Genomic DNA, 27,785 nt, shown 5'->3' with positions numbered 1-27,785 from the left:
GTGTGTCACTTTGCTGTCCCGTCGAGTGATCCCAAGCATCCCGCAAGATGACCATCAACACCCTGGCTAAAGGAGGCTGGCACCGGGAGCAAATGACATGCTTTCGAAAGGTAAGACTGTATAATTCTGTCTGTGTTGGTTTATTTCATAATCTGATATGTTACACTGTAGTTATAAGCCTGTGTGAATCTGAGAACATGCGAGATTAGCGGGAGGCAGGCAGGATGGAAACAAGTTATGAAAGGGTGCAACATTTAATATCTGCATTTTATTTCTCCATTTCTGATTCATGCATTTGTTTTTGTTGTTTTACTGTTTATTGTGTATGGGTGTCTGCATGCTCGGTGTGTCACTGTGTGTGTGTGTGTGTCAGATGGAGAAAGTGATCGTGGCCATGCAGGACCCTGACATGGGCATGAAGATGAGAAACCAGAGGCTCCTTATCACTGTCATCCCACACGCCATGACAGGTGTGTATGTCCGTGTGACTCCTTATGTCACTGTGCATCAGCATCGGTGTGTGTGTGTGTGTGTGTGTGTGTGTGTGTGTGTGTGTGTGTGTGTGTGTGTGTGTGTGTGTGTGTGTGTGTGCGAACAGGCACACTGCAGCTTATGTTTGTCCCAGTGGTCATGCATAATGCAGCAGTGATTTTAGGAGAATACTGTGTGCTTTGCAGAGCAAAGGAAGGAAGTTTGTCCTCCTTTCTTGACTCCTTCCTCTCTGTCTCTTTATTTTTTCTTCAGGCCGCGACATCATCGACTGGTTGATCCAGAAATACAATATCTCTGAGGAGGGTAAGTAGCTGATATGTACATTTTCGGTGTGATGAAGAGAATATTTGCTGTGATTCTCTGTTTCAGGGTGACTGGCTTGTTGTGTGTCGTTGCTAGCGCGTTGCCAGGATATGGTGTTTTCTCTCAAGCTGACGTGCTAGTGATATGTGTGTGTGTGTATTGTCGGGGTTGCTGTTTCCAGTAAACAGGAACGGGGTGAGCCCCAGAGGATCCGAGTGTGATTAACTCACCCGATCATCTGGGTTTGATTAGCCTCCCTGTGGAGGATTTCACCTCAGGAGATTTTACCGTACCTGAACTAAATTAGAGGTTAGGAAAAAAAAATAGAAGTCTAAGAGCAGGCTGAAGTAAGAGAGAGTGGAGTCAGTCAGCAAGGGAGGGAGAGAGAGAGAGAGTGGTAAAGGCTGATTAAAATGCATCGCACAGCTTTTTTTGGTAGCTGTCAGTCATAAAAGTAGGGCTCTTTAACAAATGAGAAGAGACTGAAGATTGATGATGCATTTCATCACTGGAACTGAGCCTTGATTTCAGAGAGGTTGCAGACAGGGTGCAGGCATTTGATAAAAAATGTATGAAGAATTAGGTCCACCGCAATTCATACTCATTTTATATCCTTTGGCCAATTAATACAATTTGCTCTCACTTAGGGTAGCTTATCATTCACCACAAATGATTATGAATATACATCGAAAACATGTATGTAATCTAGTGTGTAAGGTTGAAGTCCTAAATGACCTTCTCTAAGTTTACAGCCCTGACAATCCCCTAAAGAAGCTGAAACAGTCTTCATGAGTAGTTTCTTCTGTGGTGTTTTTAACAGAGGCGCTGCACATTGGTGGCATGCTGGTGAAATACGGGTATATATACCCCCTCAAGGAGCCAAGATCTCTTGTGCTGCGGCCTGATGAGTCACCCTACCGCTTCCAGGTAAGTCGATCATCCCCCATTCAGTATGTTTCCCTTTTTTTAACAGAAGGGATAGCCGAATGAGACCCCGAGAGCCCAGACACACTAAACCAACATCAAAGAACTAGTGGTGATGAAGTCCAAGTGTTGTGTCGCCTCACGTCACCTGTGTCAGCCAAAAAGCTGCACTTGAACACACCAGAAAGGATCCAGCTGATGGTTAACTAGCTTCTACGTTCTCTGCTCTGGAAATCATGGATACTTTGCTGTCCTTATCCCAAAATCTGAGTGATTTCTGTCACTGACGGGCTCCGCTGCTGATTCTACATGCTCACTTGACCGAAAAGTCGGCAACAAAGGTGATTCTACTCTATAAAGTATATAGGCTACAATATAGCTTAGAATTTAGTATTTGTATTTAGTTTAGAGAATGTTATGGATCCAAGACAAAACTGACAGAAGGTTGGGATAGAAAGAAAAAAGCGCAATTAGAAATCCTTCTGCTACTTCAGCACCACAGACAGTACCATGGATTTATCAATACACAGCAGAGTTAGGTCGCTGATATTTCAGAGCCGTGGTTCGGGCCATAGATTCTAACTTTCACAAACCTCAGTCAGACCGACTAGACTAACATATTCTTCACCTGGTCTGCCACAAGGGGGACTGAGAGGTAGCATGCATTTTGGTCATTTTGCCAACAAGGGGGATGACATCCCCTCTCATTCTCCTTAAATTGCCATCCTTTACCACTTTTAACTAAACCATTACCTTCTCTCCACCACTGTCTATCTCCCTTTCTCCCTCTCAGTCCATTAGCCCACTTCCTAATCCCCCATCCATCTGCCTCTCTCTGCTGCCACTTTATCATCACCCCCCGCACTATTAACCTCCATCAGAAATGTCATAAAAGTGTCACTTGTTTTTTCTCAGACTCCTTACTTCTGGACTAGTACCCGGTGGCCTGCCTCAGAGCTGGACTATGGTAATGCCAAACACAAACTGAAGGGGTAAGAGGGGAGCTCAGTGAGGTGAAGGAAAATGAGTAAAACTACTTTATATATTTTATATTTAAGTGTAAGGAAAAACAACCGTTTTCCACTCAGTAACACACTATAAAGTGTGACAAACTACCAATAATGCTTCCATTTCCTCTTACAAGGAACCCCATTAGCATTTAGATGAGCTTTGGGCAAAACAAAATAAATAGATCATGGCACAAAGCTCTTATTTTCATTTCTATCTTTACTCTTTTTGTTTTCCCAACAGCAATCTATTTGGCTAAAAAGAACATAAGAAAACAAGGAGAACTCATGGAATATGAAAAGGTGAGGAAAGTGTGTGTGTGTGTCTGTGTGTGTGTGTAAGTAAGGCAGAAAAGTGAGTGCATGTCATGAATTATGCAGTAGTGACTCCAGGGTGAAAGGTCTGCAGTATCAGTACCTTTCAAACATTCCACTCCTCTTTTCTCTCTGTGATTTATTTTTTTTTCTTATTCAGCTCTTGTCATTTTTTTCTCTTCCTCTTTAGGAGAGGTACAGTGTGTTGCACAAGAGAATCAACCACACCTGGGACTTTGTGGTCATGCAAGCCAGAGAGCAACTCAGGTACACACACATACACTCACATGCACCATTACACACAAAGACACACACAAACACACAAACTTACAGTGTGATTTATGTTTAGAGCATCAAAACAGAGGAGGAAGGCTGACCGCATTGTCTTAGAGTGTCAGGAGCAGGCTTACTGGCTCATCAACAGACCCCCGGTACGTTCACTGTTATTACCGTACTCCACTGTAATGCATTAGGCTGTGTATTATACTACACGCCACTACACTACACTACTCTATGCAATACTATGCTATACTATACTGTACTCTACACTATACTATTCTACACTATACTGCACTACGGCACACTACTCTATACTATACTATACTACACAACAGTACTATGCAGTACTATACATTACTTTCTACTATGCTGTGCTATACCTGACTATAGTATACTATGCTACACTGCACAACACTTATCTAACTATACAGTACTTTATACTACACTACAATATGCTATAATATACAATGTAAGTCTACACTATAGCGTTCTCTACTGTGATGGATAAGAATATACTATGCTATACTATGCTATACTATACAATGCTACACTATGCTATGCTATATACTAAGAAATTATAGCATACTATACTACACTATGTTATGCCATACTATGCTATGCTATGCTATACTATGCTAAACTATACTATCCTATGCTATCCTATCCTATACTATCCTATACTATACTATACTATACTATACTATACTATGCTATGTTATATTATACTTCAAATACTATACTATACTATGCTATGCTATACTATACTATACTATGCTATACTATACTATGCTATGCTATACTATGCTATATTATACTTTACCGTGCTATACTATACTGTGCCATACTATACTATAGTATGCCATGCTTTACTATGCTACTAGTAAAGCACTATGCTATCACTCTACACAGTGTTCTCTACGCATTCTCTACTGTGGTAGATTAAAATATACTATTCTACATATGATACTATACCATATTGCTCCACACTATATTATACAATACTATGTAGATCTAAGCTATGCTATTCTAAAATCAAATCAAATCAATTGTATTTATGCATTAAAAAAAAATCACAATCACATTGCCTCAGTGGGCTTTACAATTTGTACAGTGAACGGCATCCTCTGTCCTTAGACCCTCAGTAAGAGGGGGAATCCCTCTCCCAGGATGGACAGACATGCAATGATGTCTATTCTATACTTTGTTTAATCATACTACACAACTATAGAAATGTATATTGAAGTATTTAAAAACAGTCAGAGGTCCCACTAATGTTCACTCACAGTCCCTTCTGCAGCCAACATAAAATATTCATCCATCTGGTAAAAGCCTCAGCTGACAACAGGGGCAAGAGAGAGAGAGAGAGGGACAGTGGGTGAGAGAGAGAGGAAGAGAAACGGAGAGAGAGGAGAGAGAAAAAAAATAATATTCTACTTTCTTTATGTTGCCTGCACACCACTGCATCCATCTGATTCTTAGACAAAGACAGACAGAGAGAAGGAACAAGGGGAAGATAAGGGGGGGGGGATGGGAAGTGTACATGTGCTGTGGGGGAGAGGGGCGGGGGAGGCAGAGGACAAGGGTTTGAAGGAGAGACTCCATCTTGTCTTGCTGTTATGAATTAGGGACGAGGGCATGGAGAAAAAGAAAGAGAAACTGGAGAGTAAAAGTCAGAGCTAGTGGAGTGGAAAGCTCAAGGAAGGATAAGTGCTCACTTGCACATATCGTCATCAGAGACACACACACACACACACACACACACACACACACACACACACACACACACACACACACACACACACACAACATGCTATACTGTACATAGTTATTAAAGTGTGTATGTGTATTTTTTTCAGCCTGGGGTGCATAATGTGTTGGACGTGGGTCTAGAGAGACCAAATAACTTCAGTGCACGAGTTACACTGGTCAGTGGCATTATCACATTTATTTACTTCCTATTTTACTGTTTACTCCCCTCTGAAAAATCTAATGTGATAACACTTTCTTCTCTCCTTGCTTGATTGCTTTCTCTCTTTCTTGCTGATGGGAATGTTTCAAAGTAAGTGTCTAAGCGAGCTGTGTTATACTATGGACAATTACATTGTATTACAATGTTTTTATAAATATAAACAGAGGGTAAAAATGTGAGGTGCTAACATGACATGTTCCCCATTTCCTCTGTGCCACATGGAAATTATGGCTAATTAGCAGCAGTCAAGAGAAACATCCATCTGTGATGATAATTAATTACATATTGTTATGACCAGTAAATAATCAACATTCTTCATTTGTTATAATTCAATACTCATAGACAATGATTGTGGGTGAACTCATAGACACAGGGAAGCTGCCTGCTATTGAATTGAATATAAATATGAATATTATATGAATATAAATGTATAATAACCCAGTCACTGTTTGAATTTAAGTGATGACGATGTGTTTCTCTTCACAGATTTAGAACAGTGACTACTACAAAAATGAGGTAAACATCATATATGACTTGTAAACTCTCACTTTAAGTACATTGAGTGTATATTATAGCTCAATATGTGTGTGTTTACGTGTTCTTTGTGCCTTTGTTTACAGATTGAAACCAGTAGAAGAGCCCTTGGAAGAAACCGTGTAAAGTCATCCATCTGTCTAGAAGGGTAGGGCACACACACACACACACATACACAAGGACTAATGGACTTGATGTTGCCTGACCCGAACTCTACGTCTCATATATAAGGCTTAGTGTTCCCACTGTAAGAGCCACTAATGGATTCTTCCTGAGGGAAGTTGGAATTACTGGCCATTAACTCTCATGATCTGCAGCACTAATACAATAATACCGTGTGTGTCTTCTTGTGTGTGTGCATGCCGCTGCATTTGTGGATGTGCGGATGTGCAGTTTTGTGAAATACAGCGAGCAGTACCTGAACCACGACCCCATCATGCAAGGCTGCCTCCCCAGTAACCCCTGGATCTCTGATGACACTGCACACTGGACAATGAATGCAGAAGTGTGAGAGAATACACACATAAACACACACCTTACAGGTCCAACCTACAGACCACCGTATTGTAATGTGGTTTAGCTGGTTTTGCCTCTGAAGCATCTCTTGACATGTCAGTGATGTCAAGTGACAGTAGTTTGCCATCTGAATGTGGCTGGATGTGTGTGTCGTTGGTGTGTTTCTGTGAGCAGGGTGCCGACACCGACACGTCTCCGAGTGGAACGTTGGAGCTTCAGCTTCATGGAGCTCCTCGAAGACTCCATGGGGAGGCGGGAGTTCATGACCTACCTGGAGAAAGAGTTTAGTGGTAAGGAAGAGTGACAGGAATGCACTTACATACACCTGTGTATGCACTCCAAAAGGAAATCACATAGAATAGCCGAGCCTGTGTTTGATTTCCCACTTCCTCAGAGTCAGAAATATAATGAATGCATTATAACAGACCTTTTTTCAGTCTGAAGTTATGTCAAACAGCAGTATAAGGCTATCTAGGTCCAATTGTGGAGTGTCTATCGGGTGAAATAATGTAATCGTGATTACAAAGGCATCTGAGATTTAAGGGAAATTAAGCAAGTGTTCTGATATCGCCATTGTTTGTGTTCCTGGAACATCATAATCAGTGTTAATCCTGGACCATCATTGAAACTGACTAGACATGTTTTTGTGATGTCATAAATTAGCACCTTGGGGGAAAAAGACTGGAAAAATATGCTCATGAGAGAAGTTATCCTTTCAAACATGTGTTTAACATTGTGATTATTTTAATCCAGACCATTTAGACAATTTAAGACACGGAAAATAAAAAGTGAACTACTGTCAAAGAAGTGAACAGTACAATGAAATGCTCCAAACGGGATACACGGGAAACCCGGTCTCCTGAATAAGAGTCTTATATTTAACTCACTCAGCCATGACGGCTTGCCAAATAATGGTCCATGAGTGAAATTAATTTTCATGTTCCAGGAACAACACTAGCACCCGTTGCAAAGCTATGAATTATCACTGCGTGATTGGTCAGTGGCAATGATGATCCTGAAACAACATTGATTATAATGTTCTAGAAACAACACCAACAAGGCAATATCCGATACACCAAACTAAAGGGAAGGGGCACCTTTTTCCAAGCTTTGTCTGAGGGGAGGCCTAAGGTCTCATATGGAGAGGCTTATTGCAATAATAAATGGAGGAAAATAAATTTTAATTGTTATTCATATTAACATATTATAATTATCTTCCCAAATGACATTTTCCAATCCCAGCGGTGAGAGATGGAAGGATTGAGGTAGTGGAAAAGAAGATTAATTTCATGACAGTGTTATTTGTGAGGATGGAAAGAGTAGATCAGGGCGAAGAGTAAACAGGAGAGAGGTGAGTCCAGGAAAAATTTAAGAGTGAGATATACAGTAGAGGAAGGTAAAAGGCATAAGACGGGATTCATTTGCTTCTCTATGCAGATAAATGAAATACTGACAGAGGCCAAGGTTATCCACAGAGGCCAAATTATGTGTTACTTTTTCCTGCATCATTGTTGTTTCGTTCACCTCACTGTCCGTCTCTCTGCCAGCCGAGAACCTGTGTTTCTGGCAGGCCTGTGAGGATGTTAGACACGGAGAAAGTTCCAGGATCATAGAGAAAGTGGAGGATATCTACAAGTGAGTGTACAAGCACAAAAACATGTAAAAATACATCCTTATATGTACTGTCAGATGACATCCACTCTTCTGTGTGTGACTCAGAAATTTCCTGGCTCCTGGAGCAGCTCGTTGGGTCAACATCGACAGTAAGACGATGGATAAAACCCTCGATGGGATCAGACACCCGCATCGATTTGTCATGGACGATGCACAAATGCACATCTACTTTCTCATGAAGAAGGTCTGAACCCATTATACTTTGCATTATAGCTAATTATTTCCCAAAACACTTGACTGTGTGAAAGTTTGAATGTACTCTATCTACTCTTCCAGACATCCACTATTTTCAATTAATTCCTACAGAATCTGAAAAACCTTTTTAACTCATTAGCAAGCAAAAAAATAACGTTTTACTCATGGTGTTTTTTTAGGCCAATCAGTGGGAGGGGAGTGCAAAAATCCAACTGTCAAGAAATGAAAGCATGTCTTCATCAGTATGAGATGAGATTTTAAGATGATATAAGGACGTTTTTGTGATGTTGGTGATGTGGCTCTGGAAAAGAAAAGTCAGACTCAAGGAAACACCCACGCTAACCTGTGCGGTACTTTCCAAAGATGGTTTTTGCACCAATAACAAGATATTTTTTCTTTCAGCAGGAAGTTGTCGTCCAGTTGTTTGTGTCTATGATGCATTTGTTAAGTGATCAAACAGGGTTTAGCTTTCAGGTATAACTGTGTGTCATCAGCGTAATTATGATAACTTGAATTGTGTTTTTCCATTTTGTGAACAGCAGTGGACTTAGTATTGACCCTAGAGGGACGCCACATATAACGCCTACTTTTCTAATCTTACAATTCCCAAGATTCCTCATATACAGTGCAAACTGAGCACCTTTTATTCGGCCATTGCCCCATATCTGTCAGTTTTAGGGAGAATTTATTCATATGTTAACCAAAAACTAAAGCAGACACATCAAAATGGCAACTTTTCCCCATGAAACGGCTCATAGAATGCTAGTTGCTTTGGCATAGTTGCGTGTTTCCTGTAAAAACAGGCAGCAGCTAATAGCACAGAATGCCCCACCCCATCCCCTAACCGCTGAGTCTCTGACACTCTCTCTCTCTCCATGCACTGGCAGCTCTCAGTGAATACGGTTGGACCAGGACGGTAAAACTCCGCCTCCGAAAAGATGGAGGCTAGTTTGAAGGGAAGGGAAGGGAAGGGAATGCAATACCAATGTGGTTTTCTGGCAAAAAGGGGCTGAGTCAGCAAGGACCGTTTACGGACCTGATGGCAGCAAACTACATTTAGCAGCAGTTAGTGCTTACTTTAGCAACAAAGCTACCGGTATCTGTCTACCAGGAAACTCCATAAATCACCTTGGTACTCCAACGGGCCTCCATCATCATTCTCGGAGGCCGCTTACAGTCCCAGTCTGGAGCTGTTCATTGAGAAGCTGCTGGTTATCAGTTTGTTAGCAGCTACTTGAACAACAAGTAAAGCTATCTGTCCAGCAGCCTGAGGGAAAACCAGAAAAATATTTTCTCCATAAAACAAGACCCAGTGAACCTGGGTCATGTTTTATGGAGAAAATATTTTTCAAATGACTGAATAAAGTGTTTTTGTACAGTAATTGGTGAGGTCTGGTCCCAGGCAACACGCTCCTCTGAAGCGTTATTCTTTTTATACATCCATGGCAGCGTCATAAAATAAAGAAAGCGTTTATTGGATGAAAAATGAATATAAGGCCCCTGAGTGCAGGATGAGTCATCAACATTTTTAATGATTTTCCAGGAACTCTAAAATACCATCAAAACAGCTTTTTTTTGTCACTGTTGGGCCTGATACTGGTGTATAGGTGAGATATGAAGCAAGATATATGTGAAAAAAGCTATTTTGACTTCATAGGTACTTTAAGGTTAACTGACAGTTATTGGGGTTTACTTTGGTGGTAATATTGTGTGATGCCATTGTATTTGTGTGTGTAGGACTCTTACCCAAGATATCTCAAGTCTGACCTATACAAGAACATGCTGGCCAAAGCTATTGTCCCCCAGGAGACGAAGAAAAGGTAAAAACTCACACTCATCACCACTTTTACTATCCGTTACTGTATTTGTTTTCTAACATTACACTTGTCCTTCCTTCCTCTCAGCGTGTTCCCCTTCATGAGACGCCAGCGGCACTCCAGCCCCTCACCTGCTCAGGCTGCCACCCAGGCGGAAGATGGACAGGCCAAGGGGGCCGGGCAAGCAGGTACCAACTCTGCAGGCGGCTCCAATGCCTGATGCCCGGGCCAAAAAACAATGTCAGTGCTCAATCACCTCCATTGTCTCTGTTGATCACCATAGTAACCACCCAAGGAGCTCTCCTCTGCTTTTTTCTTTCAAGTCAAACTGTCTGCGTGAAAGCCAGAGCTTCTCTCTCACCGCTGTACATTACCACAGCTAGGATTTCAACATTAGAGCGTCCTCTCAGAGCTTACCTCAGGAGCATCACTTCTTATTCCCAAAGCACAAGCAGTGAGCAGCAGAGAAAAAAAAGAGCTTTTAGTGCTACTGTTACAGCATTTACTGCTGTGTAGTTATCCTGCTTCTACATCCCGTCTAAGTCCAAAAGTCTGTCCTGTTGTTCTTGATATTGATTCCTGACACCAAGTCAACCTTCCTCCCCTTAGAGCTTTTATATAGAATATCTCATACCCAGGTTTAGGCAGGTTTATAGAGCAATAGAGATGTAAAATATGTACTTAGTCCAAACATTTGCCTCAGCATGTCTGTGATTATCGTACAGTTTGCTTATTTTGTTCATTCCACGCGGCCGCTTCACATTGTGACGGTTGTTGCTGTTCATTTTGCTCGAGCATGTTTTCATCCCAATAAAATGTCACAACAGCATTCAGTGTTGTGTTGTGTTCTCAGCTCTGCATGCTGTGGTCAACTGTGAGTGTGCGTGGAGATGTGATCAGGCTTTTATTTTTAAATCTACTTCTTTTCCTTTGACCTCCACCGATTCTTATCTTCTCTGTCTTTGACGTGTTCTGTTTATTTGATGCCTTTGGATCTATTTAAAGCACAAAGCCTTCATATGGTTTGTTTTAGCTTTTCTTAAAGGTGCACTGTGTAGTTTTGGGAAGAAATTTTAATCAGAAGAGGAAGATCTTGATTGACTGATTTATGTCTAAACAAACATGACTGAATGCACTTATTAAACAGACTCACCTTAAAGAACAACAGAATATCATACTGTTTTACTTTGTTTATATGTGGCGGACCCTGCCACCTTTCTAGCTTCAGTGTTCTGGGGACCTTATTGTCGTCTGAGAACAGCTTGTTTGTTCAGTTATGGAAAAAATAAATATTTCTGAGTTTGTATTATTACCCCCTAATACTGTAAATATTACAATTCTGATTTAGATTTTCTTCTCCAAAAAAACATAGTGCCCAGATGTGAAGGGTTAGCTACAGGAACTGCTACAGAATTTATCATCAGACAAAAAAAACAATCAAATACAGTTTTAGATTGATATTATCCTCGTTATCGCTGACATTTGCAGGATTGAATTACAGTGTTTAAGTGACTCAACCCATTTGACAGCTACTTCCAGAAGCTTAAAAACCAGCTGCTACATCAGCTCAGGTCTGCTTCCTACAGCGCCACCTGTCTGCACATGCTGTTCTGTCTCCTCCACTTCTGTGTCTGAACTTACAAACCTCTTTTTACACCTTTCCTCTCCATCTAATAACCTTTCAGCTTTTACTTCCCTCCTTTTCCTCCATTGTTCCTGTGGGAGCTGCAGTTTCTTCTACTGGACTGGCTCCCTCTACTGGCTGTATGTGGTCAAAGTGGCTCCATTTCTTTTTAGCTAAAAATATAACAAATATCTACCTTTCATCTCAGGTTGATGCCTGACAGTGAATATGAGTTGTGAACGGTTCAGCCAAAGTGTAATTTTTCCTTCTCAGACCATTTTATGTAAAACAGAAGAATGAAGAGATGAAAGTATCCAAAAGAAAAATAGCAACAAAAGAAAAGAAAATATTTAGAAGAAATTTTGTGGAGAAGGAATACATTTTTTAAACCTTTTATCCCTTTAATCATCTATCCTGGGACACACACAAACTGAGGGTCCACATAGAGAGTATTTGTCTCTGCAGGGCTGAACTGTATCATATCACCGCTAAAACTAAGAAAGGTTCCCTTTTAGGTGACAATTAAAGGGGCACTACACAGATTTCACGCATAAATGCTGCAAGGACTACCACTCAGCTCGTGATAACAATTGGATTACACCTCCTAAAGCCGTGGAGGAGTTATCTGTGGTCTTGAGTCAGGCTTACGAGTCTAAACATTTAAAAGGTGCAATATGTAAGAATTTTAGTTGACAACATGCAAAAAATTAATTCTGAAGACATGAAGAAATAACAGTTTTGACATTATGACGTCTGTTGATGAGCTGTTGTTTTGAGTACAAGATCCACAGGACACCAAGTCTTTGATATTGCACCATTAACAGGAAACTTTTTAAAGATGATGGTCTTTAGGCCTTATGCTTCTGAGTTGCATGATGGGAAATGCAGGATCCAAAACCTTTGAAGCATGACTTACGGGGAGGGGGGCGGGGACTTCAAGTCAGGATATGTTGGCCGTTGTTGCTCTCATTCTGACTGTCAGACAGACGAGCAGTTAGGCTGTTGTGATCTGTAGTGCTGATCTGTGTCAGCTTTGCTCCATCTGAGTGCCCATCAAATTTACTAATGGAGGAGGCTATATATACACTCACACAGAGAAATGTGTATTTCACCACTCCAAATAAGCACTTTCTATATTTCTGAGGATTATGGTAATCCGCTTCCATCCACTCTGCATCCTCTCCTGCTGTGTGTGTATGTGTGTGTGTGTGTGTGTGTGTGTGAGTGCCTGAGGAAGGAACAACAGTATGAAACGAAAAAAGAAAAAATCATGAAACATTTCTCTTTTTAGACAGCTTTATTTTTGGGAGGCTAAATGCTGTTTGGGTGATTTCTTTTAACAGATTGAAAAGTAGTCGTCCAGGACAAGGATGTTTTACATGGAGCATGACACATTTCTTCATCCTTACACACAATGACAGCGACAGTACATTGTTGTGGTAGAATCCCTTTTGTATACAACTGAACAACAAGAAGTGATTCACTCTCACAAATGAGGAAAAGATCATTTCAACAATCAATGGAAGGCTCTGCGAGAGTGACAGAAACGTCCTGAAACAGTGCAAAATCACAATGAAAACATCATGGGGCGCATAAATTAGACAACACAAATGAAATGAAAAAAAAAAGTGTGGAAGGTGTGATTCAAAACACACATACATACTCATACCACACACACAGTGCACTCATTCACATGAAGATACAGACAGGAGGAGGCACTGGACACAATAATCTGAATATACATTCATAAAGTGCCCATTCATACACATGTGGGCTATGTACATTACATAGTGGAATCAGCTTTTTAATCATAAAAGTGCTTCAGAGTTAATGTTTCCTGGGAAGGTCTTAGAGAGGGAAAAAAGACAAGAAAAGAAAGCTGCATATATATATCTGTATGTGAACATAACATCCTGTCATGTACGGCATTTTATCTGGATTTCTTTTTTTTTCTTTTTTCTTTTTCAAACGGAATGAGAAGGCACCCTGTATCCCCAAACGACTACACATTAGTTTATCCACCTGTTCACACGTACGCTCGGTGAAAAGCCTCTGATTACAGCTGGCTTTCTGAGAAGACACATGGGAGAGAGTTAAAAAGCTGAGGTCGACATTATGGGGAAGACTTAAAGAAAGGTTTGCTGGTTTTGAATGATGTATGTTGGATGATTTCATTTCCTTCTTGTTCTGTGATGATACATTTTGATTCTTCTTCATCTGATTGAAAGCTCCAGAACAAAGCCTTAAAGTGGACTTTGAGTTGTTAAAACTACCTGGCAGATACAAATCAAGCATGTCTGGAAAAATGAAAATACAAGAGGGCACATGAATGAGGGTTTACATCAGCTATAAATATTGTATATCGTATCAGCAGACTAATTGATAGCTAAATATATAAAGATTTAAAAGAGTTCCACAAAGTGCTATTCCTTATAAATATTCCAAATATTTTTCTAGCCGAGTAAAATATGTACATACACAATATGTACAAACTCCTGGTCGTGAGGTCAAAGGTCAGGTGGTGTGCTACCTGCAGGTTTTGATGTTCACACCGAAGCTGGTGCAATGGACCACCTTGGAGGTTTCAGCAGGTTTGATTTGGGTTCATCGGGATGTTTGTGTTTGTGTGTGTGCATTTCAGGTTGTCTGCAAGGTAACTGTTTAAAGGGACAGTTCACCACAAAATCAAAATGACATTTCTCTTCCTCCCTGCACGGCTATTTATCCATCTAGATTGTTTTGGTGTGAGTTGCCAGGTTTTTTTGCCAGGCCATTGAGATGTCTGTCTTCTCTCAAATATAATGGAACTAGGTGGCACTCGGCTTGTGCTCAAAGTGGCAAAAAAAAAAAACGTGGAAAACTCTCCAGAAATCATGACCCGTTTCCTCAAAATAATCCACAGACCTTGCTGTGAGCCGCTTCATGTAGGAACTATATAACTGTAGATAACTAAAAGTGTGAAAAACTGTCCCAAATTGGGAGAAATACAGGAGATTTGTGACCCCCAGAATGAACCGGGAGAGAGCAATGAAAAAAGATAGTCTCCCAGGAAAATCGGGAGGGTTGGCGAGTACGCCCGCAAACTGTATCGCTGCATGGAAGGATGTGAGCATCTACTCATTGATAAAACGACATACACGCTTCCTTGCGCTGTGATAAAGAAAACAGTTCCTACATGAAACTGCTCACAACAACGTCTGAGGATTATCTTGAGTTTTTCCAAATACAGTTAAAAAGTTTGGCTTTTTGAGCACCACAAGCCGTCTTGTTCAATTATATTGGAGAGAAGTCTCTATCTCCAAAACTCAGCAACTCACACCAAAACAATCTAGATGGATAGTTCACACTGCAGGTAAGAGGAAAAATATGCATTTTTGATTTTGGGGTGAACTGTCCCTTTAAGCTAATTTAAACACCTCTTGAGAATGTTTTTATTGAAATATAAAAACATTTCACCTTTTGTCCCTTTACCTTATGTGAATGTTTGTAGTTAACAATCAATGCCGAGTCCCTTCCTTCCTTCCTTGTAGCGTCTCTGCTATGTCTATGTGACAGCGTAGAGTTCGTCCTTGCTGCTCTGACAGAGCGTGTACCCACAAACCCGAGGTCTCCAGCTCCAACTCCAGCCCCTGCTCCAGCCCCACGCCTCCCTGTTCTTCTCCTCGGGTGGTAGCAGGAACACCACGCAGCTGGCCACCAGGATGTGCCACAGCGAGTGCGTGTAGTAGTAGTTCTCCTCCGTCCCGGCAAAAATGTACAAACATACCCCGATTAGGGCACACAGTGCCCCGGGGATCAGGTAGAAGACCCAGCGCTTCCAAGAAGGTGGGTAACAGTGACGCCGCCGCACCCCTCGGTACACCTGTGGAACAAACCAGAAGTTGATTCAGCAAACCTCATGACGTCCGTCACATAGTGTTGTTCCTGTATTATCGTGGTGTATCTCTTACCCAGGCAGTGACCATGAACAGCAGGGCACAGAGGACGGGGCCCAGCAGGTTCCACAGACCTTTACGGTCCAGCTGCATTGACATGGCTATCAGCAGAGCCCCGAGCATAAACACAGTCTACACACAAAGGAGGATACACAAACAGAATATATTAAACAAACTGAAGCACTTAAATATCATTTTAATCCTCAGTAAAGTGTGATGATAGTATGACAGGATTGTAATCAGTGGTCAGTGTCTTACGTATTTAAATGTGTCTCTGATGCGAGCCATGCACAGGATGGTGACCCAGATGGAGCAGACTGACCCCAGGAAGTCACAGTATTGTAGGGTATCGTAGTCCATTATACACATTACAGCTACACCAGGCTGGTCACATGCATGGTAGAACTGGAAAGTGGAGAGAAGAAAAAAAAACATGCAAAAAGAGTCGGTTAGTTAGAGAGTTAGTTGAAGTAGTCATTAACTCTCACATTATCTGCTCTCATACACATGGGTCTTGTTCAGACTGCCAGCACAAATCTGGCATTTGGCATATCCAGATAGATTTTAGAAAGTCAAAACTAAATCAAAACACATTTTTTGCAAACTTGGAGGTGGTTCGAAATGTGTTTGCAGTTGGACTTCTCCAAATGCATCTCAGTCCAACTCTCTGGCCAATCAAATGTGATTTTCACTTGTAATGCATCAGAGCAGCAGAGCAGAGTCTGCTACTAGCAGATCAGTCTGGTGTGATTGAAGAGTTCTGCACTGTGACCATGATGGCACGATTGTTTGAAGGGTGAGTCACCAGTGTGCACAGTTACTGACGCTGTCGTTACCGCACTGACCTAATGCGAGTCCGATCTGATCACATGTAAATTACAGTGCGGACCGTCGGTCTTCAAGATGTGCTTTGAGAAACAAATCCGATTTGCCTGCAGTCTGAAAAAAGCCTCAGTGACTAATCTGCAAAATGTATAACTCTAGTTTTTCTCAGAAGTGTAAATAAAATAACCCTGGGTGGTAAACATGGTTGAAATTTGTGTTTAATCTGGTGTGGAGTCATCTGAAGATAACTTACATCAAGGGCGATACCAAACAACTCTACTCTGGACACAAGTCAGCATAAGTACAACCACATCTGTTAACAATACATGATGAAGTCTTAGTGTCCTTAAATAGATGAAGTAAGACAGTCAACAGGACCCTGCTCTCAAAAACTAGTAGATAGATATGATAAAGACTTATCAAAAGTCTTTTGCATCCCTGCACTAATATCCTTCTCTGTTACATAGAATTAGGTCATAAAAATATGTTTAGAAGGTACACTTAGTGCCTTAACTGGCAGTCTTCACTGTCAGTTGGCTCACTTGTCACCTTGGCTCATTGAAAGTGCGATGACCCAGATAAAAACTTGCCAGGCTTGAGCTTTGTAAATACGAAGGAGATGTCTGTTTTGATTTACTGAAGCTTCCCTAACACAGCATTACACTGTCAGGCCAAAAGAATATGTTAAGTATAATTATTCCCACGTCTGCGGGTGTACATGTGTGTTTCTTAATGTGTGTTACCGTGGAGAAGAACATTGTGAAGAGGTAGACGGATGCCTCGGTGATGTAGAAGCGTGTGACGGCTACCACGATGGCGGGCAGGAAGGCCAGGTTGCTGAGCGTGAGCAGCAGAGTGGCCGTCAACTGGCGACGGTACGACTGAGCTGTGGAGTTGTCGGTGCAGCCCCAGCCGCCCCAGCCTACACACACACACACACACACACACGCACACACAAAAACAAAACAAAACAAAATTAGTGATTCTCTTAATTAAACAATAAATAACAAGAAAGGACACAGTGAGGCAAAAAGTTGCTTTTTGTGTGTGTGTGTGTGTGTGTGTGTGTGTGTGTGCGTGTGTCAGAGTCGTACCAGCCTTGCAAACACAGGCAGCGTACAGGTAGCTGTAGGATCTCAGCAGTCTACATTCTCCATATGTCCCACAGTCCTCGACACAGGCACTGAGAAACACCTCTGGGACCACAGACACCAACGATGTGTTACCACAGTCACTGCTGCAGGGAAAAACACACATTTAATTATTAAAAAACACTTTAAACAATAAACAAGACAGAAAATAGCTCATCAAACTCAAAGTCTCAAAACTATGGGACCTCTAAATGTGGATACAAATGTTTCACTTCAGCCCTGATCCCTACCCCTTTTCACACAGTGACTAGAGGGCTTTCCACACCAAGGCCGATCACTAGAACAATGACGATGTGAACGATAAATGAACTGATGAACGCTAATGGTCTGTTAATAGCAGATGCGCCAAGCAGCTAATGAAAATGAATTTTAATGACCTGATAACCAGAAACATATGGGTTCAAGAAATTCTCCAAAGAAGGGACGAGTAAGGAGAATCCAACCTTCTGTTATGAGAGTTGTCGTCTTTTGAAGTCAAACTGTATTCAAACTTTTGTACGAGATATCATCAATTATCCTGGTGATTGTCAAAGAGGACATCACTTAATACAAAACTAGAATTACCCCATTGTGGTCGTTTGCCTTTGTGGAATTAAATACTGGCCAGGACTTTTTTTGCAGAATATTATGATGTCACAGTGCATTAAACCTCTTTGGATATCAAATGTCACAACTTTTGTAAGTTGAATTCTTGAGTAATGGCCAAAAATGTGTTCTGGCCAAAGCAGTCGACAAGCGCGTGGAGGTATAACAAACATCTTTGGTTCCAAAGACTATATGGTGGAATGCCTCAGCTGACAATTGTGTTTTTTTATGTTTACTTTGCAGCCTAATTTACCTTTATATAAGCTTTGAATAAATTGTATACACAACATAGACTGATTTATTAAAGTAGAACATCTACAAAGTATTTTCTAAATGACATTTGATAATCTTAAATAAAAGGCTACAGTTAGAAACCAATATTACAAGCACTCCTGCAACATTATTTCATAGAAAATAATCATTACATTCAGATGGATTTTGATTGGCTGTCTGTGTTTCTTTGGTTCATCAAATCACTCTGGATGTGATCCCAAAGATATCGTTCACCACTGTCATTATAGAAGTGAGTTAGAAACGATTTTAAAAACGATATATGGTGCTCTAAATAGACATTTTTAAATCAACGCTAAAAGTATACACAAGTGTGAAACACACTTTGACGTTGCGCAATGTTACCTGTTACACATGAGCTGCAGGGTGAGGTACCATGTTGTTGACTGAGGGAAAGGCAGCCTGACCAAGGCTTTAGGAACACTGGCATTCACACGAACACCGTATCCTCCAAACAAAGCTGCGGACACACACGGGAGAGTCAATCTTCCTGCTTAGTTATGTGTTTCTGGACATTAGTGTATCAAGAAGGAGTGATTCATTTATTGAAATTCCACAACAGATCTGATCAATACAAAATAATATATAAGAGCGTAAAATATCAAGCTAAATTTCTTTATATATGAATTAAAATTATTCTTGCTTGTTGTCTAAAGATTAGCTACTCTAAACAACACCTATTTCCTCATAGCTGCATAAAATATCCATGTGACGGCGTCTGAGTCATAGAGATGTTGGAAGGGATCCCAGCATGCACTTAGCAGAAGTCAGAGAAACCCTTTGAAAGACTTTCGTAGACTTGAACAGGTGAAGAACGTCTGCATGACAACTTTTAACACTGCACGCTCTAATAAAAACATAGCCTGTCTGGTTTAATCAGATATTTGTTATACAGCAATTATTATTATTTCTACAGTATCTCCATGTTTTGATATTCTATCTTGATGTTGCCTGATTAATGAAGCTACAGAAGGTGTTTAAGGCATCGTGTGAATGTGAATACATCATTCCAGTGAGTGGTGCTACCTGTGTGACAGGGTTGAGAGTGGTTGAGTTGGAGCACTGGAGCCCAGGGAGAGAGGCAGGCCACCACACTGCTGCTGTTCCCCAGGGTTACATTAGTCTACACACACACACACACACACACGTATTAATGTAAAACAGCAAAATCATGCACAATTTTAACATACTTTGTCATACTGTGTGCGTTTGTTAATTCAGTGTCACTCACGGTATTGAGTGTGAGCTGCAGGTTGAGTGTACCACCAGTAGCCTGTGTGTGCAGGGGGTAGGTGAGCAGTGTGGGGTGTGTGTGTGTAACGCTGATGTTTGGCCCGTTGACAGCCGTGAATCGCAGCGACAGAACATCCACCTCCTCGTACAGCACGGGGATGCTCCACACACACGCCGACGCCAATAGCGGTGTTGAGGGTGATGCTGATTGGTTGCTAAAGGCGACTGTGTCTGTAACCACTGAGCTGTTGCTCGCTGATGTTGAGTTGCTATAGCTGCTGTTGCCACGAAGCTTGTTGATGTCGTCATCTGCTTTGAGGCCAACACTTTTTGGCTTACATCCCACTGTGGCAGACATTAACACACACGCAGGTGGTGGATTAAAACAGACAGTGTGTGAAACATGTGTTAAAGGTGTGTGTGTGTGTGTGTTTCTGTGTTCACCTGTGTAGTTTGAGACAATACTGAAGGTCACGGTACGGTTGTCTTGGCTGTTCTCCACAACAACCCGTAACCATGTGTCCCAAGGTGGGTTAGAAAGAGCTGCAGAGCAGCCAATCCCTGAGCAGTTCACTGTTAACGGGCGGCGCTGCAGAGAGGAAGAGCCGAGCCTGAGGACCAGTGAACAGTTTCCACTGTCTGACCCCTCCCCTGAAGAACAGTCAGCCACAGAGACGGAGAGAGAGGAGGCAAACTCTGGAACATACAACCTGAGACAGACACAAATACATTAAAGTAAATGTACTTAAAGCAACATTATGTAACGTTTTCACCTCAAATTAACAGCTTCAAAATCATGTTGATGGTTCAGCGTCTTGTAACAGGGTGAATGGTGTCTCTGTCTCAGCCACTCTGCCCCCCCATCACTTGTTTCTGCACTATGTACCTTCAGTGAGAGGGTAGGATCACAGCGTTACATACATGTTCACTTCAACATACAAGTTTTCAACACATCACATTGTTATGATGTAATAGTTTTGTTTGTAGTTAGCACCTACATTACGGCTGACAAACTGTTACAGACCTGGGATTTGTATTTACGACAGTGGTGTTGCATTCAGAAACTGTGGGGGGCGCCAAATTGCACAAAATGCTGATTTCTACATAATGCTGCTTTACATCCAGTAAGTTTATAATAATAATATAGAACAAAGGATGAGACAAGAGAAAACAAAACAGACACTTCTTACTTAAGGCGTGCAGGTCGGTCAGATGCTGCAGTTTGTTGGAGGAAGGTGCCCTGCTGTAAAGTGGGAGTGTCCACCGCTCTCCTGATTGACAGCTGAGGCTGGAAGAAGTACGAGCAGGACGGAAAGCCCTAACAGATAAAGACAGAAATTTTATTCTGTATACATATATATAGAAAGAGAGACATTATGGCGCATAGTTACTCTTCAATTTATACTGTATTGTCTTGCACCTTAAAGGTGCACTGTGTAGTTTTGGGGAAGACATTTTAATCAGAAGAAAAATCTTCATTTATTGACTTTCAGGACTGAAGAAACTGAAAAACAAACTGTCATCACAGCACAATTTCATACTGTGTTACTTTGTTTATAGTTGTAGGTCCCGTCTAAGTAGCCACTCAACAAGGCTTCATTACCAACAAATTTTGCAACAGGAACAGAAGCCAAGAAGACGAAGAAGAATGCAGTTTAGCTACCTTACAAAAGACACAATCCACATACCCACTGCTCCGGTAGAACAGGTTGGAGTTAAATGGAAATTTTCAAGTCGAGTGCTGTTTTCGAATACCGACACTTTATCTAGGCTCTTTAAGGCAAAACAAAACCCTTGTTCAATTTTAAATATTAACACAGTCAGGGTATTAAAACTTTAAAAATAGCTGGTGTCAAATCTTTTCAATTAGCACAGTGTTTGTGTACATATGGAACCAAGGGAAAGATCTTAGAAAATGAGGACTCATAACAGCAACAACAGTAATAAAGAGCAACAAGCAGGTACTGTGTACAGCTCGAGACAAACCTTCTGCTCTATGCGCCCGTCATCCTCAGGCAAGTGGGCTGCAACATACCAATCACCAGGAGCGGGATTGGATAGATTAAAGGTTGTGGAGCTGTGTGAAGTCACCGGCAGGATCAGAGACAGACAGGGGCTCCAGAGTGTGTGATTGGGAAACTTTGATCCTATAGGGTTTATGACTGGAGGGGCGCCCCATCGAATATGGCTACAAAACAGAGAGAGACATGAGCTTGAGAGGAAAAAGCAGTGGCAGGAATTGAGCAGAGAGACTCAAATAAAGAGCAGGGATGAGGGATGTGATCAGGACATATCTTACATGGTGACATTGCGCTGTCCACAGTGGAAGTTGTGGCCCTTGGTGACAGTGAAGAGCCAGCGAGCGATGGCTGTCTCCTCCGGTATGTGAAACCTCTGCAGCCTCACGTTGCCGTACCAGCCGTACTTTGACAACTTCTGAGCTGGTTTGGACGAGAGCTCTGACACAAAAGTCATCTGTCCATCTGTAGGGCGAAACACTTCAATATGAAAGTGCACAAACACAGTTTTTCTACTGGGTGTGGTGAAGTTAGACTCAACAGTAAACATAACTTACTGCCAATGTCTTATGCCTCTAGGATTATCCTTGAACTAGTGTGAACAGGCAAGAATTAACGTCACATGCCATTTATTTAATGCTTTTGAAATGATTTACATTTGTATATTACTTTTTTCGTTTTGTTTTGTTTTTTACAATTTTAATATCATATAGTGTTTTTAGAGGCTGCTGACACATTTTAATAAGAATAACCAGTCAGCAGTATAGTTGAAAGACATATACTGTAAATATACATGTTGTCACCCTCATACCAATGACAGGGCTCACAATATACGTCTTTAACAATGTGCATGCGAGTGACAACTGTACAGAGCGCAAACTGTCAAACGGTCTCTCTCTTTCCGGTAAACTAACAAGTCGAGGTAGTTAGCCAACATGCTAACACCAGTTCCCTCTCTGGAATTCGTCACTTTAGCTAAAAAAACAAACACTTGCCGTCTCCTAATGTCCAAGCCGTCAGGGAGACGAACAGCAGACCACGTAGAAAACTAAATTCCATGTTTCCTCCGCGAGTGTCTGAACCATTACATCGTCCTTGGTCCACCTGTAATGTCACACAAACGCATTGCTAACGGGACAACATTTTACCTGCACAGCACTTCCGGATTTCCATGTAAATAAGTGACGTCACGAGAGCAGTCGGGTGCTCCCTTTGCGGTCTGTCGGAAATAGTAACATCGTACGCATGAACGACCTTTTAGTAACGAACTTGCATTTCTCGTACAATTAATGTCCTTTTAAAAGAGATAATGAGCAAATATCATTAAGGTGACATAAATAACCATATCTTATGTGTGTTAGTTTGATGTTAATATTTAAGCGCTTAAAAAACAAAACAATGAAGACAACACATGCCCATTGTAACATGAGGCTGCTGAAATGCAGACATATTATGCTCATTTTGTGGTTGATAATTTTATTTTGGGTTACTAGTAGAGTAGGTTTACATGATTTAGTGCTACAAAAAAAGTAATCAGTTTTCTCATTCTATCCAGTGCTGCAGCACTGTATTCTCCCTCTGTTTGAAATGCCCCCTCCTCCCGAACACCCAGTCTGCTGTGATTGGTCAGCTTACACACGCCTGAGCCAGCACAGCTAACAACAGCAGAGCAGCTGTGCTAAATCAATTCTTATGTGTCATTTGTGATTTCATGACAAAGTCACGAAATTAAAGGAGGGACTACTGACGAGGCCTTTCAGGAGCAGTGTTTTCTGTGGGAGAGAGGAGCTTCTGTTGGTGCTTACTTCCACATTTTTACATATGTAACACACTGAAGGAAAGGGGAAAAAAGCATAGTTGTCATGATTCAGACTTCAGCCCTTAATACTTATCTGATGTTTGAGTTGAGAGACAAGAAAGAGCACCAATAAAGAATTTTTTGTTTTATTACCAACAGGTACATAAGGCTCATCATTCCATAATAATATAAGCAACACAATGGCCTCATCTTTATAATCCTCACAGGTTTATTGTTGCATTATATCCACGATTGTGAAAGATTTCAAGGAGACAGGACAATGTATGAGAAATAAGCCCAAAAAACGATTGACTGCCATTCTTGTTTTATAAATACAATAAGACAATCAGATAAAGTTAAGTGCACACAAATGGAAACAAAGCAGGCCCACTAATTTAAAATGAAATTAAAAAACTTCATTCGTTCATGATTAATATCTCTAAAATTCCCCATTGTGTAAAACATTCATCAGACAAGGACATAATAATTTGACAAATTTCATTTTGAAGAGCTCCTTCTTATTTGTGGATACTGTCAGACAGAGTCACTGAGAGAGACAGTGACACATTCATCTCTGAGCATCATTTGTTCATACAGTAAGTGTCAAAGTGCATTTTAAATCCCACTGCATTACTGGCAGTTAACTGCTTAGGGGAATATCATCAAACCAAAGATCATACATTTAAACTGTGCTTATAAGATCATACAAACGTCACGTCGTCCTGTGACTCCACCCAGCACCACTGAGCATCATAGCCCAGCAGACTTGTCTCTTTGTTAGGTGCACTCTCTTCCTTTTCCATCGTATTGTTCTGAGAAGCTCTGAAACTCTCCCGAGTTTGGTGCTCTGTCTGTTTCTCCTCTGACTGTTTAGTCGGGGCAGAACTACCATTACCTACTTTCACTTCTCTTCTTGCCATGCTCGATCTGAGCAGAGCTCGTCTAATGATGTCAGCACCACCGGCTGTCATGTCTTGTAATGAAGCTACACCCGAGGCCTGTGGTTGTGCCTTTGGTGAACTGGCACTGGATGATGCCTGACCGTATGTGGAACAAGTGACTTCAAACTCTGAGGAGGAAGAAGGACTAGAAGGTCTTGCTTCAGCAAACGCAGGGCTTAGCATGTCAAAGCAGCTCCTGTGGTTTGAATCACCATGGTCAGTGTGTGGTTGCTGATCTTCTGATTCCTCACCAGTGGCTTCAGTCAAATCCTGAGTTGGACTCAGGCTGTCTCTGCGGGAGCAACAGCAGAAATATTGAACCAAACATGAAACATGAGCCATGACACTAATAATGCTGCTAAATACATGCTGTTTATGATTGTTGTTAACTCAGTTAGCCATGCAGCTAGCCAGAGAGTTAGTGTTTACGTTAGTAAGTGTTTATGCTGTTAGCATAGGCGACCCACGCCTTCCTCTTAAAGAGACAGGCACTCAAATGGAGCGTTGACACAGAGGGTGAATTGAGGTGCTGCGGCAATGGAAAGTATAAAAAAATCATTGTGTTTTTGAACATTAAAGCGTGTCAACATAATCTAATACACATCCAAAATGAAAGAATGAAAATAAGCATAATATGGACAAAATGAGAGGAGCTTCCTGTAGGCTACAGCTGCCAAACTAAACACTGCACTGTACCTGTAGGGGGACATGGAGGCCCCTTGCTCCTCCACAGTCGCCAGGCTGCTGAGGCTGCCTGTCAAGCTGCTGCCACGGCTGGTGAAGGCATCCCGCTCCTCCATCAGCCAACGCATGGCCTCGATCCCTTCGTGCACGGCCACCAGCTGGCGAAGAATCCTCACATCAGCACACCTCAGCCACCTCTGCATGAAAATAGACATGATGCAGGTACATGTATGAGGATGTTAACCTCTCTCTCAGGAGCTCATTCTGCGAGGCCTTTACTTATCTGCTCATTTGACTACAATACATGAAGCAGCTGAAGAGCAAAAGAAAAGAGGGAGGATATAGAGTGACAGAGAATGAGCAGAGGAATCCAGTCAGAATGTGCCAGATGACTGGAGGTGAATGAGGGAGAAGCCAGCTGAGGGGTGTGGTGGAGAGACAGGTGACAGTGTCTGTCATTACACTTCAAAATGAGCAGGTGAAGCTTCCCACGATGGCACTCAGTGGTTTTGAAATTTCCTCAGTACAGAGGAAAGCATGTCATCATCAGAATAAACAGAGCAGTGATTGCTGAAACTAGTTGTGCAAGTTGTGGCATTGCCCAAAAATGGGGAGATGCGCAGATGCATGCGGGCGCGTAAAGTCACCATGAAACAGAAAGGAAACTGTTTGTCCTTTTTAAACACACAGTACCTGTAAAATGATAAATAAACAATCTTAATCTTTACCATCTCTTGTTTTAAGTTGCTGATTTTGTCTGAGAAGCTGTCGCTGGAGGCAGAGCTGCGGTCCCCCCTGTCCACCACATCAGACCTCCAACCATCTTCGCAGTCCGCAGCATCTCTCATCCAAACCAGGAGACTTTCCGGTGTTTTCCTGCCAACCTTATTCTCCAGTTCTTTCAGACACGGGAAGGAATCGTTGGGGATTTCTTCTTCCATCCCGCCGCGCTGTAGGTAATCACTTCCAAGTATTCTGATCGGCGGCTTTAGGACGGAGAACAGCTTGTGCGTAAAGTTCACAACTTCTACTCAAAGACGTCAGACCCCCAGCAGCGGGGACAATCTCACAGCCATAAATCTCCCGCACCTGGTGACTGAAGTCCACGCGTTATATTCCTGAACAGTCCACAATAAACCATGATCGCGACCGACGAACCCGCCACACAGAGGCGCGGAACGAGCCGTGAAAACGCTGGAAGTGTGAACGCGCGACTCATCTGTCCTGCGCACCATTCACAACACAGAGGTATTGCTGGTATGCAGCCCAGAACGCGATGCTGGAAAGTGGAAGTGCTCTTTGTGTGTAGTTCTTAAAACAATGATGGGAGTCAAATACCAGCGGTCACATGGGGAGGCTTCAGGGACACCTGTGCGCACAGAGCTGCTGCGCACATGATCAGAGTCAAATATTAAAAAGAAATCAGCTCCTGATTTAAATGTACTCATGGCAAAGATAACATAATATGCAGGCAGCCTGTCAAATAGGCCACATGTCCACATAATGTATGTCACTGGTTGTAGTGGACCTGACATTTTCTGGAAGAAATGACACTGTTAACCTTTGTACACTCTTAAACCACCACATGTTGTTTTTTCCTCTTGCACTTTAACCATCTTTATATGATGTGAGCACTTAAATACATTATGTGTCTTTACTACTGTGATCAGAATCAGATTTTACCATTAATCCAACAAATTAAAACTTGATTCCACCATATGAAAAACATGAATTTAACACAGATTGTTAATTAACAGTGGCGGACTCAGGATGTTTGAGGGACAGGGGCGAAAAACATAAAAAGGGGCACCAGCTGTGTGGGGTGGGGGGGCCTCCTGTACTCCCTCATAGTCCACCAGCGTTACTTAAGATAGATATTACCTATATTTTATCATGTAGACTATTAAAAATATCCAATCAGAATGTAACTAAAGCCAGTAAATCTGTCCTTTTGGCTGGGGGATATGCACAGCCTGTAATTTACAGTGCTAATAAGTGAATCACTCTGTGGGAACTTACAAATACAACAAATAATGCAGACAGCTTGTCAAATAGGTTACGTGTCCACATAATGCATGTAATGATATGCATTATAGCCCTACCCCGACTAACACTAGAGCTAACATCAGACAAATCAGTGAACTTTCTGACTAATGTTAGCCGTCAACAGAACATTACATGTAACAAACATTCAGCTTATAAAATATACACAGTAAACAGGCATTATAGATTGAAACAACGTTGGCTATGTGATTACAAATAACACCATCATTGCGAAAATCATTTTTTTCAGTCACTTACTTTGGTGTTTTTATGTTTATGTGTTCATTAATTGGATTGATCGTTTGGGAGTAGGACTAGCTGCACACACAGACATTCAGTGTACTTTACAGTATGTAGCCTATACTCAATGAAATTAAACAAATCAATAAAGATCAGTCTGTTCAGATTAGTATTTCCTTTCCAAAACTACACAGTGCACCTTCATAGTAAATGAACAAATGAACAAACAAACAAACAAATGAATACAGTAAGAAAAGGTATATATATTTATAAGTGGACAGACTACATTTCGATTAGCCTGCACAGCAGATTCAGGCGCTGACAGAGTGTATGTTGCAATATACAGTGTCCAATTTATTAGTTGCCTAGGTTAAATGATCTTTTCTGTATAA

General features: G+C 41.5%; 2 protein-coding genes across 3 annotated transcripts; one reads left to right on the top strand and one right to left on the bottom strand.

Annotated features, from left to right (window-relative positions):
- Window positions 1–17: 17 nt before the first annotated feature.
- On the top strand, window positions 18–10,749 carry rgs11 (regulator of G protein signaling 11). 2 transcript variants are annotated; one of them, XM_073491545.1, is made up of 17 exons: window positions 18–110; window positions 374–470; window positions 745–795; window positions 1,616–1,722; window positions 2,635–2,686; window positions 2,971–3,029; window positions 3,232–3,308; window positions 3,391–3,472; window positions 5,177–5,245; window positions 5,782–5,805; window positions 5,910–5,971; window positions 6,217–6,330; window positions 6,514–6,629; window positions 7,887–7,974; window positions 8,059–8,197; window positions 9,946–10,028; window positions 10,113–10,749. In XM_073491545.1, the coding sequence occupies exons 1-17, from the start codon at window positions 48–50 to the stop codon at window positions 10,243–10,245; spliced, it is 1,416 nt and encodes a 471-aa protein (XP_073347646.1). In that variant the 5' UTR covers window positions 18–47; the 3' UTR covers window positions 10,246–10,749. The 2 variants fall into 2 exon arrangements, with proteins under 2 accessions (XP_073347646.1, XP_073347647.1); XM_073491546.1 differs by lacking the exons at window positions 18–110; window positions 374–470; window positions 745–795; window positions 1,616–1,722 and adding an exon at window positions 2,023–2,060.
- A 2,178-nt stretch (window positions 10,750–12,927) lies between these two features.
- pgap6 (post-glycosylphosphatidylinositol attachment to proteins 6) lies at window positions 12,928–22,857 on the bottom strand. Its single transcript, XM_073491325.1, has 13 exons — window positions 22,683–22,857; window positions 21,969–22,152; window positions 21,656–21,857; window positions 20,860–20,987; window positions 20,114–20,379; window positions 19,668–20,014; window positions 19,463–19,559; window positions 18,782–18,896; window positions 17,504–17,646; window positions 17,153–17,331; window positions 15,843–15,989; window positions 15,600–15,716; window positions 12,928–15,511 (listed from the first exon to the last, which is right to left on the bottom strand). The coding sequence occupies exons 1-13, from the start codon at window positions 22,744–22,746 to the stop codon at window positions 15,194–15,196; spliced, it is 2,307 nt and encodes a 768-aa protein (XP_073347426.1). The 5' UTR covers window positions 22,747–22,857; the 3' UTR covers window positions 12,928–15,193.
- Window positions 22,858–27,785: the final 4,928 nt, after the last annotated feature.

Source organism: Pagrus major, chromosome 21 (genome assembly GCF_040436345.1).
Source record: "Pagrus major chromosome 21, Pma_NU_1.0".
NCBI lineage: Eukaryota > Metazoa > Chordata > Actinopteri > Spariformes > Sparidae > Pagrus > Pagrus major.
This window is presented reverse-complemented; position numbering and strand designations above follow the sequence as displayed.